Source organism: Halichoerus grypus, chromosome 10 (genome assembly GCF_964656455.1).
Source record: "Halichoerus grypus chromosome 10, mHalGry1.hap1.1, whole genome shotgun sequence".
Classification (NCBI taxonomy): domain Eukaryota; kingdom Metazoa; phylum Chordata; class Mammalia; order Carnivora; family Phocidae; genus Halichoerus; species Halichoerus grypus.
Window position 1 is genome coordinate 105,292,226 of NC_135721.1, and position 17,827 is coordinate 105,310,052.

The 17,827-nt window shown below is 36.9% G+C and overlaps 1 protein-coding gene across 5 annotated transcripts in view; it reads right to left on the reverse strand.

Moving 5' to 3' along the window:
- PLCB1 (phospholipase C beta 1) overlaps window positions 1-17,827 on the reverse strand; it is a 663,588-nt gene that overhangs the window by 114,917 nt on the left and 530,844 nt on the right. For all 5 annotated transcript variants that reach the window (XR_013441954.1, XM_036122370.2, XM_036122371.2 and 2 more), the window contains exons 19-23: window positions 17,047-17,201; window positions 13,382-13,546; window positions 11,905-12,004; window positions 11,107-11,211; window positions 9,995-10,104 (exon numbers count right to left, since the gene is read on the reverse strand). Coding sequence is in view for 4 of the 5 variants with exons in the window: in XM_036122370.2 (XP_035978263.1) it covers window positions 9,995-10,104; window positions 11,107-11,211; window positions 11,905-12,004; window positions 13,382-13,546; window positions 17,047-17,201 (635 nt within the window). In the remaining variant the exon portion in view is untranslated. The remainder of the gene's footprint in view (window positions 1-9,994; window positions 10,105-11,106; window positions 11,212-11,904; window positions 12,005-13,381; window positions 13,547-17,046; window positions 17,202-17,827) is intronic.

A 17,827-nucleotide genomic window follows, 5' to 3' on the forward strand; every position in this document is an offset into this window, starting at 1 on the left:
CTCTGTTACACTAAAAAGGCATTCATGTATAAAAAGCTAAATGAGTTAAATAGAACAGCTAAACACAAGAACTGAGAAACAAAAAATGCCTATAGTAGTAATACAATACTAGAATGAAGGGTTTTGACATCATCACTGAAAGGTTGAATAATTCCCCTTTATAGATATGTGAGCTGAAATGCAAAAACCAAATTCCTTGTCCTGATCAAAAGAATCAGTGGGGATCAACCCCTGTGGCTTTATTTCTGCCTAGCCTTTCCCCAAATACTCTTTTTTATGAGTTTAAATAAAATAAGCATGAAATACTTTCATGTTTTACTGGAAATTGCGATAGAAACAAAAGAACAAGAAATTTCAGTTTTCTCAATTTAATGGAGAGCTTCCTGGGATCCAATTAAATAAATTTCAAGGAAAGAAGTTTCAGAAGATAGTATGTTAGTTGCACTAGATTTTGCTTAGTTGGGTGGAGAAAATTGTGCAGAATGAACTACAGCAGTAGGTGCCTGCCCTCTAGTGGCCAAATAGAAGCATTACAATATTTTTCCTTCAAAACATGGGATAATGGACTTGTTAAAACCAAGATTTTATTTAAAAAAAATTTATATCCTTCCTCTTTTCAAAATGAACAGAAGTGACTGTAAATTATAACACAAGTGAATTAGTAAGAGGATTACTGGGAAGGCCGTTTTCTTTTACAAGTTTTGCAGAAGGAGGTGATGCCATTTGGTACACCAGTTGAAAAGATTTCCATCCAGCGCATTGAAAATTTGGATCTGACAATCAAGCAATAGAAAACTAGGATTTGGGGAATTTATTTGAAAGGGTAATATAGTAAGTAAGGGGTCTTTCAAATACCAAATAATTTATTGTACTATTGGAGGTGTTGGGTCATGCTGTCCTGCCTGAATCACGTAAAAAGTATAATCCCTTCCATGTAGTGGTTAGGATGACAGCATCTTGATTCAGATACCATATGAGTAAGGGGCAGGGTCATCAGCTTTTACTGAATATCAAGGGCAAGTCTTATAATGTCATCATGTAGAAATCCAGTCCATTCAGGACAGATGTGGGCTTTTCCCTCAAGATAGAACTTCCTCAACCATACATACAATTGGTACCTTGAATTCATATTATGTGGATGAAATTAAATAATGTATCTACTGCACATTTCTAAGGAATTAAAAACATTTCTAAAAACCTCCCGATGTATGTATTCTGAAGCATTTCAGGATGAAGTATACTAATATTTGCAACCTACTTTGAAATGCATTAAAAAATAAGATAGAATAATGAATAGATAGAGGGATGGATGAATATAGATATGATAAAGCAAATGCATCAAAATTTAAATTGTGGAATCCAGGTGATTGATATATAGATGTTCATTATACAATTCTTTCAACATTTGGCTACGTTTGACAATTTTTATAATAAATGATGGCAAAACTATATTGTGAAGAATCTACCAGAGTGAGTTAGAAGCAGAAGAGAGCTTTAAGGAGCTGAATAAATTCATCTGTTGACTTCAGTTTTTGTCATATCTGTGATCACATAAAAAGTCATCAGCATTCACATGGTATCTTTGTTGAAACATTTGTAACAGCTGTTCACATGTATATGCATGAATTTTTATTAATGTTAGTCTCTTCCTCCAGATTGTAAGGCCTACGAGAGCATCTGATTTTTTTCATCATTATATATAATTAATATATGTTATTAATAATATACATTATATATTATTATATATTATATATAATTAATAATATGTTACATATATTACATATAATATATATAGTATATAATGCTCAGCATGGTGACTGACAAAGTTGTGTTCAAAAATTTTTTAATTGAATGAATAAATGAAGAAATCTGCATTTTGTTTTCAGCTCACATATAATCACTACATACACTGTCAATGACAAGGTCCTGAAACTAAAGAACCACCTTATGCTACCATAAGAAAACAATTTTTTTTGAATGAATCAATCAGTGAGTGAATGAAGATGCTGCTCTTGTCTGCAGAGAATCTGCATGTAATTCAGAATTATGGCAGTTTATTTAGAAAGAGATTAAAGGGAGACACAATTTTATATATGTTACATATATTATCGTTCCTGCCCATTTTAATTTATTAGAAATATTTAATACAGTCGCCAAAGAAATCAGAAGAAATGAACTCTTTATAGTTGGGCAGAAATCATGAATTTTTCTTTTTAAAATGAATGTAGACCATGCAAGGAATTTTTGTGATGTCCTTTTACAAAATAAAAATTGCGTGGACACTTCACTACTCAAGCCACCTGCATTGTTCTGGGCCAGGAAATCAGAGACGCCAACAGTTGGTTTTAAAAGCCACATACCGTTTCACAGAATGGATGCAATACCGTGTATTCTGGATGGACAGCTAACCTTCTTTCTACTTTTTGCACCTACAGAAAACAATGCTTGTACAAACATCCTTGTATATCTATCTTCAAGTACTGGGTTTTTGTTTTTGTTTTTGTTTTTCCTGTAAGAATAGGAAAAGGCAGGGATGTTGTATAATGGGAAGGGAGATTTTACAAAACAAGCAAAAGGGAAAACCACTCACCATATAATGCTACAAATGAAAATGTTATCTATAAAGTGACCACTTATGAGAAAAAAAATGAATATGCATATTTGAATAAAGATGAAAAGGAATGTCAATAAACAAAGCATTTACTTGAAAAAAAAAAAGATTGTAGACCAACCACCCTTAACATTCATCTTGTGGGAATGTATCTTTTGAATTAAGCCAAATCACTTGGCAGATACTACGGTCAATCACTCACAAAACAGATTCTGGACAATTCCCTGAGAAGAGAGTTTCTCTTGGAGCCCTACTGGGGTCCTGTGATAAAGCTGACATTTTAGAGTGGATGGAATAATGGCTTTTAATTCCACATGGGGAGAGTCCCAAGTGAGACACAGATGTAGGACTCCCCAGCATTGGTTCTCAACGTGTGGTCCCTTCACCAGCAGCATCAACATCACTAACAAACTCATCAGAAATGCAAATTCACCCCACACCTACTCAGTCAGAAACTCTCAAGGCGAGGCCAGCAATCTGTGTTTTAAGAAGTGATCCAGGTGATTCTGATAGATGCTTAAGTCTGAGGGCCTTGCTACTCAGAATCTGTTCCTATAGGTCAGTAGCTGCAGCATTGCTTGGAAGCTCCTTAGAAATGCAGAATTTTGTGCTCTGCTTCAGAACAATGAAATCTGAATCTGCATTGTAACAAGATCCCCAGGTGATCTGTATGCACAGTAAAATTTAAGAAGTCTTACTCTAGAGAGTGAAAAACTGTCATTGAGAGTCACACTTTTACAGTCCCTATGGTAGGGGCCTGGCATGGACTACAATATTCAAATTTCTGGATGTAGTGCTGTTTTGGGCAGATGAACCCAAAGCTCCTTATTTGAATCCATTGAAATTTGAAAAATTGATATGGAGGAATTTGTAAAAGCAGTGAGACTGAACCAATCCTTGAGTAGTTTCAACTCAAATTCATATATGGTCTTCCCTTGAGAACTCATTTAAAAAGACTCTAGTTCCATTTTTTGCTTACCGATATTAGGCAAGTCAATCTACCATGATAAGCAACTGTTCCCTCTTTTAAAAATGGGGATTATGTGTTGTCTAGTTAGGGCTTAGTTTTTTCCAGGGCACCCAATAAAATGCCTTGTAAACTCCAGAGCTGTATATAGAAATAAAGGGGTAGTGTCATTATCTAAAGGCCATCTCCAAAAAGGCAAATTTTCTCTTCCTACTTTATTGGATGCTTTAAAGTTCAGGGATTGTGAGAAACTATTGTTTCTATAAGTTGGTATTTTGCTAAATTATTATTTGAGGAGCAAGATTTTCATTTAAAGAGAATCCAAAATGACCAGGAAACCTCATCTTTGATTTTAGCGCCAAGTTCTTGAACCATGGATGAGGCATCAAGCTTCTGTCTTAGAAATAGATTAAATGACACCCAATGCTTTCTCTGAAGTTAAACACAGTAACCTTATGAGTTGTACCGCCTTGAATTTTTGCGGTTGTTATCCTACCGGTGAAATCCACACTAGATCATATAAACCCTTTTTCTTTTCAAATAATCAAATCCCATCAATGATGCCTACAGTGCCATACACTGAATAAGGAAATAAATTATTTTTGATACATTCCAGCTCACTTATAAGAACACATGAGTCTGACAACTTAAAAAGTAGGCCTCTTGGAATTAATGAAAATATGGTATTACTAAACAGCTTTCCCTTTCAATGTCAAAGTGATATGAAGACCACTAACACACCTTTGCTGTGTAATACACACACAGATGATACAGGGAACTCTTCAGAACAGAAATTTTGGCCTTGAGGGTTGAGTAAGGTTTGGGGTATCAAGTTCTCTGTCTTATATCATAGCTTTCTCCAAGGGTGGAAATGAACACTTAGTGAATGAATGTGGCCTTAGAAGTTTTTGAGTTGGGGGGGAACTGAATTTTGGCCAGAAGCCAGGGTACAAACTAATTAAATGGAACCCACATATATAAACCTCACTACTGAAGAACAATGTAATATCCTGTGATATAAAGGGGGGGAATCCTGACATTTGATTCGACAAAAAATCCAATTCAAAGGTTGCTACTACCATTTAAAGTAAAGGTCTTAATATTCTGTGCTTAATTATCCAGGCAACAAGCTATAGAGGACAGAAAGAGGAATGAAGCGTAGTCCTTGTTAACGGTTACCAGAAAATTGCAGTTTTGTTATTGAGGTAGTACAATGGGGTGGAGTGTATACCCTTGCTTCTCAAAGTATGCTCCGTGGAATGGCATTATCCCATCACCTGGGGCTTGTGAGAGATGCTGAGCCTCTCCCCACCCCAGACATGCTGACTCAGGATGCCCTGGTCTGCACATCAGACTTATAGAAATGCTGTTGTAGAACATGAGTCCTGGAGCTAGATGGCTTGAATTTCAATGCCAACTCTGCTCCTTACTGGTTGTGTGACACTGGCTGAGAAATCGAATCTCCCGGTACTCAGTTTCCTCATCTGCTAAATGGGAATAATCATAGTAACCAAGACGTACGGATATTTTAAGATGTAAGTGTGTTAATACATGAAAGGGCTCAGAACAGTGCCAGGTATGTAGTATGCGCTCAGTAAAATGCTTCTGCATTCCCCAACATGCTAAAGCAAGTCATGTTCAAATACTGCATGTGGACATTAAAGATGTCACATAATATTTTGTATTCAATACATTGGATATTTACTTTTTTCTCTTTACAGGTGTATTTTAAAAATAGAAAATCAGGAGTGTTACCGGTGTCTCATTAGGCATTTCTATAACCACATGAAAACATTAGGATTGTGAAACCATTTTTAAAAATTAATATTTTTTAAAAGAAAAATATATATGCATCTACTTGCTAGAAGGACATACACCAAAAATGTTAACAGTATCTCCAAGATTACTGAGGGCCTTTTTTTTTGGTGGTTTATTATGTTTAAAAAATTTTTATATACCTTTTTTTAAATAAAGAAATAGCTATAAATATTATAAAGCCTTTGTTATAATTCAGATTAGGCAACTTTCTACAATTTTACTAACCCAGTGTCCTGAATGACAACTTTAAAAGACATAAAATAAACCCAGCAACTAAAATCTCTATTATTCTTTAACTTACATAAATATGTTGGATTTATATATAGATATCTATCTATCTTTTCACATGATCTGAATCAAACATCTAGTGTTCAAAGCATGGGGAAATTTTCAACTTGCCTAGTTATTTGGTTTGCAAATTACTCTATGAAGATAATTTATTAAAGTATTAAAAATCTGAGGATATTTTGCAGTCCAATGAAGTCTTTAATTTTCAAATAGAAATGACCTTTATAACTACCAAGTTAAAAGGATTATACTAAAAAAGTCTTTGCTGCTAAAATAGTGTCTCCAGTGCCTGCCATGTCCTAGATAGAATTTTCTTTTGAGAAAACCACAGCTACTTATTTTCAGTGGCCTCATTCAAACAAACTTACATCATTACAAGACAAGATAAAGGGCACACTGGTGTTCAAAGGTGTGGAATGACTTTTCCTTCCTAGAGTTACATGGTAAGGGCAAATGATTTTTTTTTCTTGAGTTTTAAAAATGAGGTCATTTAGGGTTTTGACATTTCAAAGTAAAAAAAAAAAATCATATTTTCGGGAGCCTGGGTGGCTCAGTTGGTTAAGCAGCTATCTTCAGCTCAGGTCATGATCCCAGGGTTCTGGGATTGAGCCCCACATAGGGCTCCTTGCTCAGCAGGGAGTCTGCTTCTCCCCTGCCTGCCATTCCCCCTGCTTGTGCTTGCTCTCTCCCTCTCTGTCAAATAAATAAATAAAATCTTTAAAAAAAATCATATTTTCTCTGTTGGACCATTTGGAATCTATGGGATTCAATGCCTCTAAAATGATTTCTAAAACTGAAAATGTCTAAATATCCTCTAAATTTAATGAATATTATGCATTTACTGAAAATCCATTCTGATCACCACTGCTAGAGGAGAAACAAAAATAAAGTTGACCTAAAATGCTTCTTCTGTATTTTTATATCCATTAGCGTTGCATTCTCTCTAAATAGATTTTTGATATGTGATGTTTGGTGCAAAGATAAGGCTTTGAACGGACGGTAGTGTGACAGGATCCCTGACATCTTGAAGGCCCTAGGTCTCCCTTTCCTTAGAGTGACATTTTTTTGCAATCACGAGAAAAATGGTCTCTCTGGTGCACCATGAGTAAAATACTCCATTAGGAGAATTTTTATCTCAATTGCTGTACTATATAAGCAGAAATTGGCAGTGTCTTGAAATGTTCTCTCCAATTGAGGGTTCACTCCTTGGAGAACCTGGCTAATGAATGTGTAGAAATTGATGATAGAAAATGCATTGTTTCTAAATAGTGACAATACGTGCAATTTCACTTGAAAATGCTTTCTTTGAACTTTTATTTCCTAGAAAATAAAACACATCCAGTTGATTAAAGAGATATTATTAAGGATTATTTCTATCTACATGAACTATCTTTACCTTGAATTATATTTTATTACATATGTTAGTGAGCTAAAGCAGGTAGAAGAGAAAAGAATTTCAGAGCTTCTGTTAGATTTCTAAGGAGAGCCTCTAATTACATATTGGCGTCTATATGAGCAAAATGAGAAATTCACTGAATTTTCTCCTCTTAATCTTTTTGAGGGCCATTGGAAAGAAAAAGTGCTATGATCTCTAAAGAACCACCAGAATTAAAGATGTAACTGCTGTCAAACATTTAAATTCTGGTTCCCAGACAAAAAATTCAGAAAGGGCATTTGTTCTTGATTTTCAGTATAAAACAGCAACTGTTCAGCCTCACGTTCCCTATAAGCAGAATGCAACATGGCGGTGGTTGAGTGCGTGATTTACCAAGAACAGGAGGAAACTGCAGGAAGGTGAGGAAAGCAGGGTAAGACGGGAAAAAAGATTAAGTTGAAATGTGGTCTCAGCCTGGAGTCCAGGGTCAGCCTGATCCCATGGGGGCTCAGGAGTGTGAATTGTAATACAGAAGTTGCCCACCCAGAAGCAAGGGACCTGGGCTCTTATTCTCCTGGATCTTTCAGTCGCTCAGCATGGGTCACCCCCTTCCGAGAATAATCTACCAGACATCTCCAGCAAAGTAGCTCCTATCAGCCCAGGCCAGTCCTCTGGAAAAGTCTGCAGCCATGAGCCGTCTGCAGCCCACACCCACAGCAGTCCTGTGGCCGTGGGTGAAGCAGCACTAAAATGAAGGTCTGAGGGCGCCTGGGTGGCTCAGTTCGTTAAGCATCTGCCTTTGGCTCAGGTCATGATCCCAGGGTCCTGGGATCCAGCCCTGAGTCGGTCTCTCTGCTCAGTGGGGAGTTTGCTTCTCCTTCTGCCCCTCACCCTCCTCGTGCTCTCTCTCACTCTCCTTCTCAAATAAATAAATAAAATCTTTTAAAAAGTTATAAATATAAAGAAGGTCTGGGTAGGACACCAATAGCATCTGCTTGGAGCGTGGGAAGACCCCTCCTTCTGTGAGCCCCACACAAGCAGTGAGTGCTTGGACTAAGCCCTCAAAATTCACGCAGGGGGCCTAGGTGTTTCTCATTTGTTTTTTTCCCCTCTGCAGATGCTAAGCATAGATGTTAGAGGCACAGATGACCTTGGAAGTATATTCATGTCTGCTGTTAGGCATAATTTTCTGGCAATGTAAAAATTTCCTATAACCTTATTTATTGCATACCACAAAAAGCATTATTTATGAAACTTACCAGTTTAACTTTAAATTTCACTCTCTACTGGTCCTATGGGATATGATGCTGGCAGTGTAAATAAGAGCCTGGGAAATGTTACTCTAATGTTGAATGTTTTTCTTTCCTTTCATTTTTTTCTCATGTTCAATTAGCTCAACATATCTTAGATCAAAAATTTCTAAAATTCTATGCAAAAAAAGAAGGAAATAATCATAGATGTGCTCAAAAATGTATTTATATATGTTCACTGAAGATCTGTTTAAAAGAGTGGAGTATTTCAAATATCCAATAATAGGGAATTGGAAAAATAAACTATGGTATGGCTATATGATAGAAAACCATGAAGTCATTAAAGGGTATGTCATAGAAGAATATTTAATGACATGGAAAATATTTGCAGTAAGTGAAAATAAAAGGTTAAAACACAGATAGAGAATATTATCCCATTTTATGAAAAAGTAATAATTGTGCATAGAAAGACTAGCTTTTTATACACTCCATATTTACAGTGTTATGTCTGAGTGGCTTAGGGGTTTGAATTCTAGGTAGTATCTTTGGGATTTTTCTTTTCTTATATTTAGTTTAAAAATTTTCCATGATAAACCTAGATTTCTTTTGGAATAAGAAAAAAGTTATTTAATAAATTATATCAACTTGGGTCGCCTGGGTGGCTTAGTTGGTTAAGCATCTGACTCTTGGTTTTGGCTCAGGTCATGATCTTGGGGTTGTGGGATCAGGCCCCGCATTGGGCTCCACACTCAGTGGGGAGTGTGCTTCTCCCTCTCCTTCTGCCCCTCCCCTCTGCTTGCATGCTCGCTCTCTCTCTCAAACAAATAAATAAATCTTAAAAAAATAAATTATATCAACTTTTATGGACTTGCTATTAGTTATAGTTATCCAAACAATTTTCAAAATTTCCCCCCATTCTGATAGTTCTCCATTTTTTCTCATCTTTCTCCATGAATTTATCTTCAGAATATTCAATGAAGTATGAAAATAGCTTATTTCTTTCACTGTTTTTAATATTCGTGTTACCTCCAATCATTAAACTATATTTCACTTTTTTGAAAACTAAAGGACTGCCAGTCTACATAGAAGCTTTATATTTTTAAATTTTACTTCTAATATTTCCAGTCCCTTCCTTGATTACTCTTTGCCTTGTGACATCTTATTTAGAAAAATATACCAATTATTTGGGAATATGTATTATAATATATAAGTATACAATGTAATAATAGTAGTAAACATTTTATGGCTCATACTACACATTAGGTATTTGTATTAAGGACTTTATGTATTCTAAGAAGTCACAAAGCACTTTGAAAATCCTGCACTTTAGATTAAAGAAAAAAGAAAATACTAAATACATGATGATTACCTTCTTTTCTAAGTGCTTTAGTCACCTTTAATTAATATGAAATCAGTTAGAAACTTTCACCTGAAATGCCAGATGTGGACTGTTCAATGCAGGCACAAAATAAGATGCTGGTGTGGGCACGGAATACCAGAAGAGGATGAAATATGAAAAATTCAGTCAATCATATAGATGTTTTATGAGACAATGCTGAGCTCCATCAAAGAGTTTTTCCAATGTGTTACTTTCTTCTGATGAGGTATGGTGTTACATAGGCAGAGCCAGCCACTGGGTGTGGAAATCATGCTTAATACCACATAAGATTAGAACACTCGCTCACCTCTTTCTTTACTTCTTCTTCATCTTCCAGTGTCAATGCAGCCAATTGTTTAGCTCTTTGCTCCATCAGATTCACATATCGTATTGGATTTGACAAAGCTTCAATCACATCTAAATAAGGAAGAGACATTTTAGATCAAAGGTCCTGGATATATTGATTATCCATCATCCATTCATCCATCCATGCATTCATCCATCCATGCATTCACTCATCATCTATCTACTCACCCACCCATCCACCGAATCATCTTCCATCTCCACTCTTCTATCTACCATGTAACTATCCACTCATCCATCCAACATTTTGGAAATGGACAAGTCAGGACCCTTTGCTTCAACCTCAGGAAGACAGAACTCAAGGGAATTCAGCTCTGACAGCCAAACTGGATAGGCTCCAACACAAGATACCTCAATATTACATAGTTTTCAGTTTATTTTGAGGGGCCCATCCATTCCAACAATGGCCCACACACTTGTCCTATTTGGCCCAAATGGTGTTTCATAAATGAAGGAAAATATCTCACATAAAAAGCCTGCTTTCCAGACTGTTGAAACAACCCAAAGACTTGGCAATATGAGTATCATTCACACATGATACTGTCTATCTGGAGTGAGTTATGGCTGCCATCTTTGGATGGGCATGTGCTCCAAGTTTGCCATAGTCTCCACCACTCCCCAATACCTTATAATCAGGCCACTTAACACCATGAGTATTTAAATTTATGATTCCTGGTTGACATTGTCACAAGTTAATTCCTCTAAACTTAGGATTTCACCAATGAAAAGGATCTGGCTTCTAAAACTGGCTGAAGATAAAGCCATTGTACAGACCTAGATGTACTGCTGTAGTACCAAGTAGCATGGGTTAGAAATTGCTGGATCCATAAGAATAATACCACTAGTAGATAAATATGCTCAATATTTTATTGGGACTTAAATGAAATTGAAATCTATTCACAAAGGCTTGAGCAATTTAATCAACATGCACACATAAATAGAAGTGATTCTGAGGCCAGAATTTCCTGCCTATTTTTGGTCCAATTTTCCTTCCACTAAACCACAAAAATAAGGATGGCCCCAGATAGAAACATCCCCTTGACTTAGGTTGTTTACCTGCATATGTATCTGGGACATAGTCTTTCACCTCTATGTAGACAAAGACAGCTGGGAGCATCAGAGGCTGGTTCCTCTCATTCCTCAGACAGATGTAGTGATAGCCTATAGGGTGACAATACTGTGTATCACATATTTTCTTCACAATATTAGTTACAACACAGGAACATCTATGCGATGGAAGTGTTTATTTTAGGTGACTTTGGATGACAAACAGGTCACTTCTTATTTTCATCACATGGTTTCACGTGAAATTATTTTTCTCATCAGACAGGAAAACAATGTTGATTCTGATTATTTTCCTTTTCAATCACGTTTTTCCCCACAAAAGAGAACCTAAAATTGTATGTCATAGACTGAATTCTTGGTCCAAATTCTTCCCCTGTATGTGATTTCTTGACTTGGGGCTTAGCCATATGCTTTGCTTTAGACAACAGGATGTTAGGGTTGTGGTGCAAACAGAGGATTCAAATGCACTCGCAGAGTCGGGCTTGCCCTTATATGCATTCCAGGGGGCAGCCATAAATGTCCATACGTGGGTGCCACTGCTCCTTCCTCCCAGAAGCCTGAATGAGCGCACGGGGAACAGACCTAACTCCAGCCCTCAGCCTAAAGCACAGCCGCACAGCTGATCCCAGCCAAACCCTGCCAACCCACAGACTTGTGAGCATAAAGATAAAGCACTTGTTATAAACCACTGAGTTTTCAGACAGCTTCCTAAGTCACCCTTGAACAATCACGTAAGGCGGTGTTGGTTTTCTTGACAGCTTTGGTACTTTCTTACCACACTGTCCATACCTGGCCGAATTGCCTGTACTGGCAAGATCCGGTGACCGATGAATTTACCTCCTTCTTCATAAACTGCTATCCTCAAACAGGCCAGAGAAGGAAGAACCACCTAGAGGGAAATGCAGGATACAAGTGGTTACAAGAAGGAGCAACTCCAAGAAAAAATTAGAAAGGTAATCTTCAAATATGGAAATGACAAACATTTAAATATAAAGTTAGTAGTCTTACCACTATTTGAGCCTTTACACTTACATTTTCTTTTTTCTTTTTCTTTGAGGGAGAGAGAGAGTGGGCAAGCATGAGCAGGGAGGGGAGGGCGAGGAGGGGCAGAGGGAGAGGTAGAGAGGAAGGAGGCTCCATACCCAGCATGGAGCTCCATATGGGGCTCATTCCCATGACCCCAAGATTATGACCTGAGCTGAAATCAAGAGTTGGATGCTTAACAGACTGCACCAGCCAGGAGCCCCTACTCTTATATTTTCAAAGCAAATCACTTTTATACTTTCAAAGCAAAAGCAAACATGCAAAAATAGAGGTTGCAGAACAGCTTTCAAAATGAGATTGCTTTATAAATAATTCCCAAATTAGCAACAAGTAATTGCTCATCTTTTCCCCCCACAACGTAAAACATGTGTGGAGAACATGAGGCTAACTGTATCCTTAAAAATTTAATTTTGGTAACAAGAGCAAGCTAACATTTGTTGACTATTTTCAAAGTGCCAGACGTTTTATAAATGTTTTCAGTGTATTGGGGAATACTTATTAATAATTCTTTGAAATAGACACTACTATTAAATCTGATTAACATATTAAAGATGGTGGGAGCACAGAGACCTTTAACACAGATATTCTCTTTGCAGGAGACACCCTTTCTAGATCTTTTGGCCAGATAAAAGCAAAGGGTATGGTAAGATAGTTTATTCCACTTTCTACTAGACTATTGTCTTCCTTTGTGTGACAAGCATGTGTGTAGAAGATTTGCTTTTTTGGTGAAGACAGACAGAAGGCCCATTCAAATGGAAAGGTTTTAACTCTATCAGACAGAATCCAGACAAGATAGAATGACCAGCTGCCAGAGGCGAGAGGTTATAGAAAGTTTAATTAATATTCTTTTTTAGGATGTATGGGCTTCCTTCTCTCTGCTACCATATTGTTCCCTACTTTTCACTTTACTTCATTTCAGTTACGATGAAAATGTATCATTTACCACTTGTATTATGAGGGGATACGAGTCAATTTATATGTTTTTCTGGTCTTCCAAATGAGGTATACTAGAATTAAGTGATTCACAACACAGTTCTGAAAATCCAAACAAGTGATTCACAGAGATCCTGAACAGATTTTAAGATAGCCCCCAAAGTGCTATTGCTTTATAAATGTGTAAATTCCCAAATTAGCAACAAATAATTCTTCCTGTAATTTTTTTTCTCAGAGTGAAACACCTAGAATATGCAGTTACATCTTATATCAAGGATATGAGACCTACCTTTTTGAACACAATGGGCTCTTCTTCCCAGACAGGATTTACAGCATTTCCTTGTGATGTTTTGGTCTTAAATGCCTTCCTCCTCGTGTCCACAGGCAAACCAAACATATCCACTTCCACGTAAGTCCCGACTTTCTTATCAGAAAGAAACTGACCTGATATAATCTAGAAAATAATAAAAAAGGAACTCTTGAAAATGAGTAAGTGATATAAGAGAATACTTTAGGGAGGTACAAATGCTGGTTGAATCATAACCAAAATGAAATAGAGGCAAGAGGACAAATAAAATTGCTCTTTTGGTTAAAGAATTGATAGAGGCACATTGAAAATGCTGAGGTTAGAAGGAGTCAGTTAGTAAGACAAAATTGTATAGGAGGAAATAAATGAACAAATACCAAAAGTTTGATGAGATTATACTTTTTGTACTTGAGATACATCTGTTAAATGTTGAAAATTGATCTTAGAGCCAACCGGATATAAAGGTTTTTCTAATACTTAAAGATGTTACAAGAGAAAAAAATTCTCATTTCAGCAGGGTTGTAAATTAAGTTAAAAGGTTAAGAGTACAAATTTAAAACATAACAAAGTAGAAACTCTAGCATTTAAAAAGTTTCCTTTTGTTCATAAAATTCAACTTGAAGAAGTGGTTGTAACACTATGTTATTCAATTCTCGGAGTTGTTATACTTTTATTTTTTTTTATTTTTATAGTTTTAAGTAGGCTCCAAGGCAGGGCTTGAACTCACAACCCTGAGATCAAGACCTGAACTGAGATCAAGAGTCAGACACTGAACGGACTGAGCCACCCAGGTGCCCCCAGAGTTGTTATACTTTAAATAAAAAGCTACAATGATAATAAAAACAAAACCCAAATATTGACTTTAAACCATCAAACCCAGTTTATCATCACTCCTAACCCCAACCTGTTAGCCGTCCACACAATTATGGGTATCCTTGCTTAGCTATAAAATTTATGGATATTGTAGAGTTCAAAGAGTTTTAAAATCACATATCCTGGTGGCTAGGAGCTTTCTGATCTCAAGTCCGTGAAAGGGGACAGAATTATCAAGACTGTGGTGGGGCCGGAAGTGGGACATGATGTCAGCCTGTGAATGGCCCTCAAGGGCTCAGCGAGGCCAGTGAGCCATTTGCTGATGTGGTTAGAAATTCCAAACCAGTTAGAGAGAAAAACGAGGAAGAGGCTGTCTGAATTTGCCCCCAGGATAGCTCATTTCTTCTGAATGTTCTCTTTAGCCTGAGTGCCTGGGACCTGCCAGCAATGATCTCTATTTAATTTGAGGTTCTAAGGGAGAACAACTTAGCAGACATTTTATATGTGTGAAACTTCCAAGCTTGTGAGTCACACTGGGAAATCAGATGCACCAAGGATTCCGTGCACTTAAGGTGTTTGGTTAAAGCAGAGGTTCTTGGGGAACCACTTGGGTGGCTCAGTCGGTTAAGCATCTGCCTTCAGCTCAGGTCACGATCCCAGGGGCCTGGGATGGAGCCCCACGTTGGTCTCCCTGCTTGGCGGAGAATCTCCTTCTCCCCTTCTCTCTCCCTCTGCTTCTCCCTCTGCCTCTCCCCTCTGCTTGTGCTCGAGCTCTCTCTCTCTCTCTCTCTCTCAAATAAATAAATAAATAAAATCTTAAAAAAAAATAAAGCAGAGGTTCTTAACTAAATTAATGACCTTCAATGTTCCCATCAGGAGAATAGGATGGTGGCACACCTTTTGGGCACCCAAGTCCATTCTGACACTAGGAAGACTAGGTCAGAAGGTCAAAACAAAGGCACCACTGGAGGGACATGAGCCGCCTCTTGGCTCTGGCCATCATGTGAAAGGCAGGACGGGACAGCAGCCTGGCCTGTCTGTTCTGAGGACACTGACCCCTCGACAGCCATGGCTCCATTCTGGACTCAGGCAGCACCTCATGTCTGTTTGGGTCTCAACTGTTTCCCCTCAACTCACTTTCCTGTTTCTATGTCATCTTCTAACTACTTACCCCTTCATGGTAGAATTTTTAAAAATATTTTTTAAAATTTATTTATTTATTTATTTGAGAGATTGACAGAGTGGGGAGGAGCAGAGGAAAAGGGACACACAGGCTCCCCGCTCAGCACGGAGCCCAACGCGGGGCTAAATCTCATGACCCTGAGATCATGACCTGAGCTGAAACCAAGAGTCAGACACTTAAATGACTGAGCCACCCAGGCGCCCCGAATTTAAAAAAAATAAATAAATAAGCAAGCACACATGCACAAAACAAGATGAACTGGCACACAAGAACAAAATTATTAGTTTGATCCAACTATAACAACAATTGACAAGGGTTCTAAAAATAACATTTTGTCAGTGTGTGATGCTTAAGAGTTTATCTTAATCAAACTCGGCAGGAATGAAACATCCTTTGCTGAAAAGAATTTCCTAAAATAAACATAATGTCGAAGCTCTAATTCTGCCAACTCCACTCTTCAGATACATGGCATGAAATAATTTCAAAAGATATAATTTTGAGACACTTCACTGAAATTTTATTTTTAATCTTTGGTGTCAAGTGACATAAATTTTAAAGTAAAAATGGGCTCAACAAGCTTAGGGTAGATAGAAATTAGCAAAACTGTTACTTTTTTTTTTTTTTTTTTTTACATAGTCTTTCATAGGCCTTTGGTTTAAGGTCAGTCTGAAAATTGCATTTATATCCAATACAAAACGTTTCTTAGTTCCACAGTTACCCAACTAAACAGGAAAGAAAGGAAACTTTATTTTATTTTATTTTTTTAAAAGATTTTATTTATTTATTTGTCAGAGAGAGAGATAGTGAGAACAGGAACACAAGCAGGGGGAGTGGGAGGAGAAGCAGGCCTCCCGCTGAGCAGGGAGGCAGATGTGGGCTTGATCCCAGGACCCTGGGATCATGACCTGAGCCGAAGGCAGATGCTTAACGACTGAGCCACCCTGGCACCCCAAGAAAGGAAACTTTAAAGAAGTAAATGAAACAGCCACAACAACCAAGAGCTTATAGAATTCACATAAAAAGCTCCTATGAAATGATTTTTCATTCATAGCACAAAATATTTTCTTACAGCTAAAAAAATTATATGATGTAACATCAATTTCAAAGACTGCAGAAATAATTTTGAATTAATATTTTAAGGTCAGATGTATGTTTAATGAAGCAATTCTTTTACTTAATATCACTACTCTGTGTTTTAAGTCCCTGAATACTGATAGATTTTCAAAACAGTAACTTGGGAACTTTTATTCAATAGTTAACAATTTATTGAGAGAATACCTTTTTTTCTCTAGTTTTGCTCAGGGTGGCTATTTTTCTAGAACTAATGGAGAAATAAAAGACCAGAAGATTTCTCCAACATAGGTCACTGATATTTGTACCAAAAGAAAAGACCAACCATGGTGACTCTTCAAGTTGGTTTATTGATTTAGGGTCCAATTTTTATCCTATTAAAGAATAGGACTTAGTCCCTTTATCTCATGCATATGGCTTCTGAAACTTATAATTCAGATTTGGTCCTTAAAGGAAAAATGCGTGAAGAAGGTGGAGATATTGCTAGCTCTAAATTTTTGATGACTAAACTACTTCTTTATGCAAAATAGGTACTGTTTGAGACTTGTTGGGGACAGTTTTGTAATAGAGAGGTACGTACCTTGACAGATAAAGTATTGGCTACTATCCCATCCACGATGCCTTCGGTGAATGGATCAAAATGCTTGTCAGGTCTCCTCATGAACTCTGGCTTTAATCTGTAGCCACTTTTCCCATTGTATTCGTACATCCCCATATTTATTTGCATAGCCAGGTCTGAATATTAAAAACACAACCCTTATTGTGACAATATTTGTGTTTAGAGCAACACAGTAAGATTGTATTACAGTCCATTTTTACTCCCCTATTTAAAAATAAATAAATATTATTATTATTCGTTGAATAAATATTTATTCATTGTAGAAATTTAGGAAACACAGATAAGAAAAAAAAGTCAAGCTGTCATCTCCAAATCTAGAGATAAACCGCTGTCAACTGGTTGGTGTATATTGTTTTTCTCCTTCAAATATGTTTTGAACATGTAGTATGTCCATTTCACTAAGTATTTGTCCGCTTTAATTTTAACAGCTGTACAAATTCTTCATTACCTGTAATGGTTTGATGAATACCATTGTCATGAAATCTTTGAAGCCATCATTAATGGCATTATTAGGAGTGACATTTCTAGGTCAAAAGATGTGTTCCAGGAAAAAGATGTGTACTTTTTGATAAGTCTTGCCAAAATGCCCTTCAGAAACCTCATGCCACTTTAAACCTCTCATCCATGCTTCTGAGCCTTCCCCACACCTCACCAACCTTGAACGCTAGAATTCTTTTTTTAATTTATAGGAGAAAAGGATTTCTTTTTTTAAATTTGCATTTCTTTTGTTACTTACCACCTA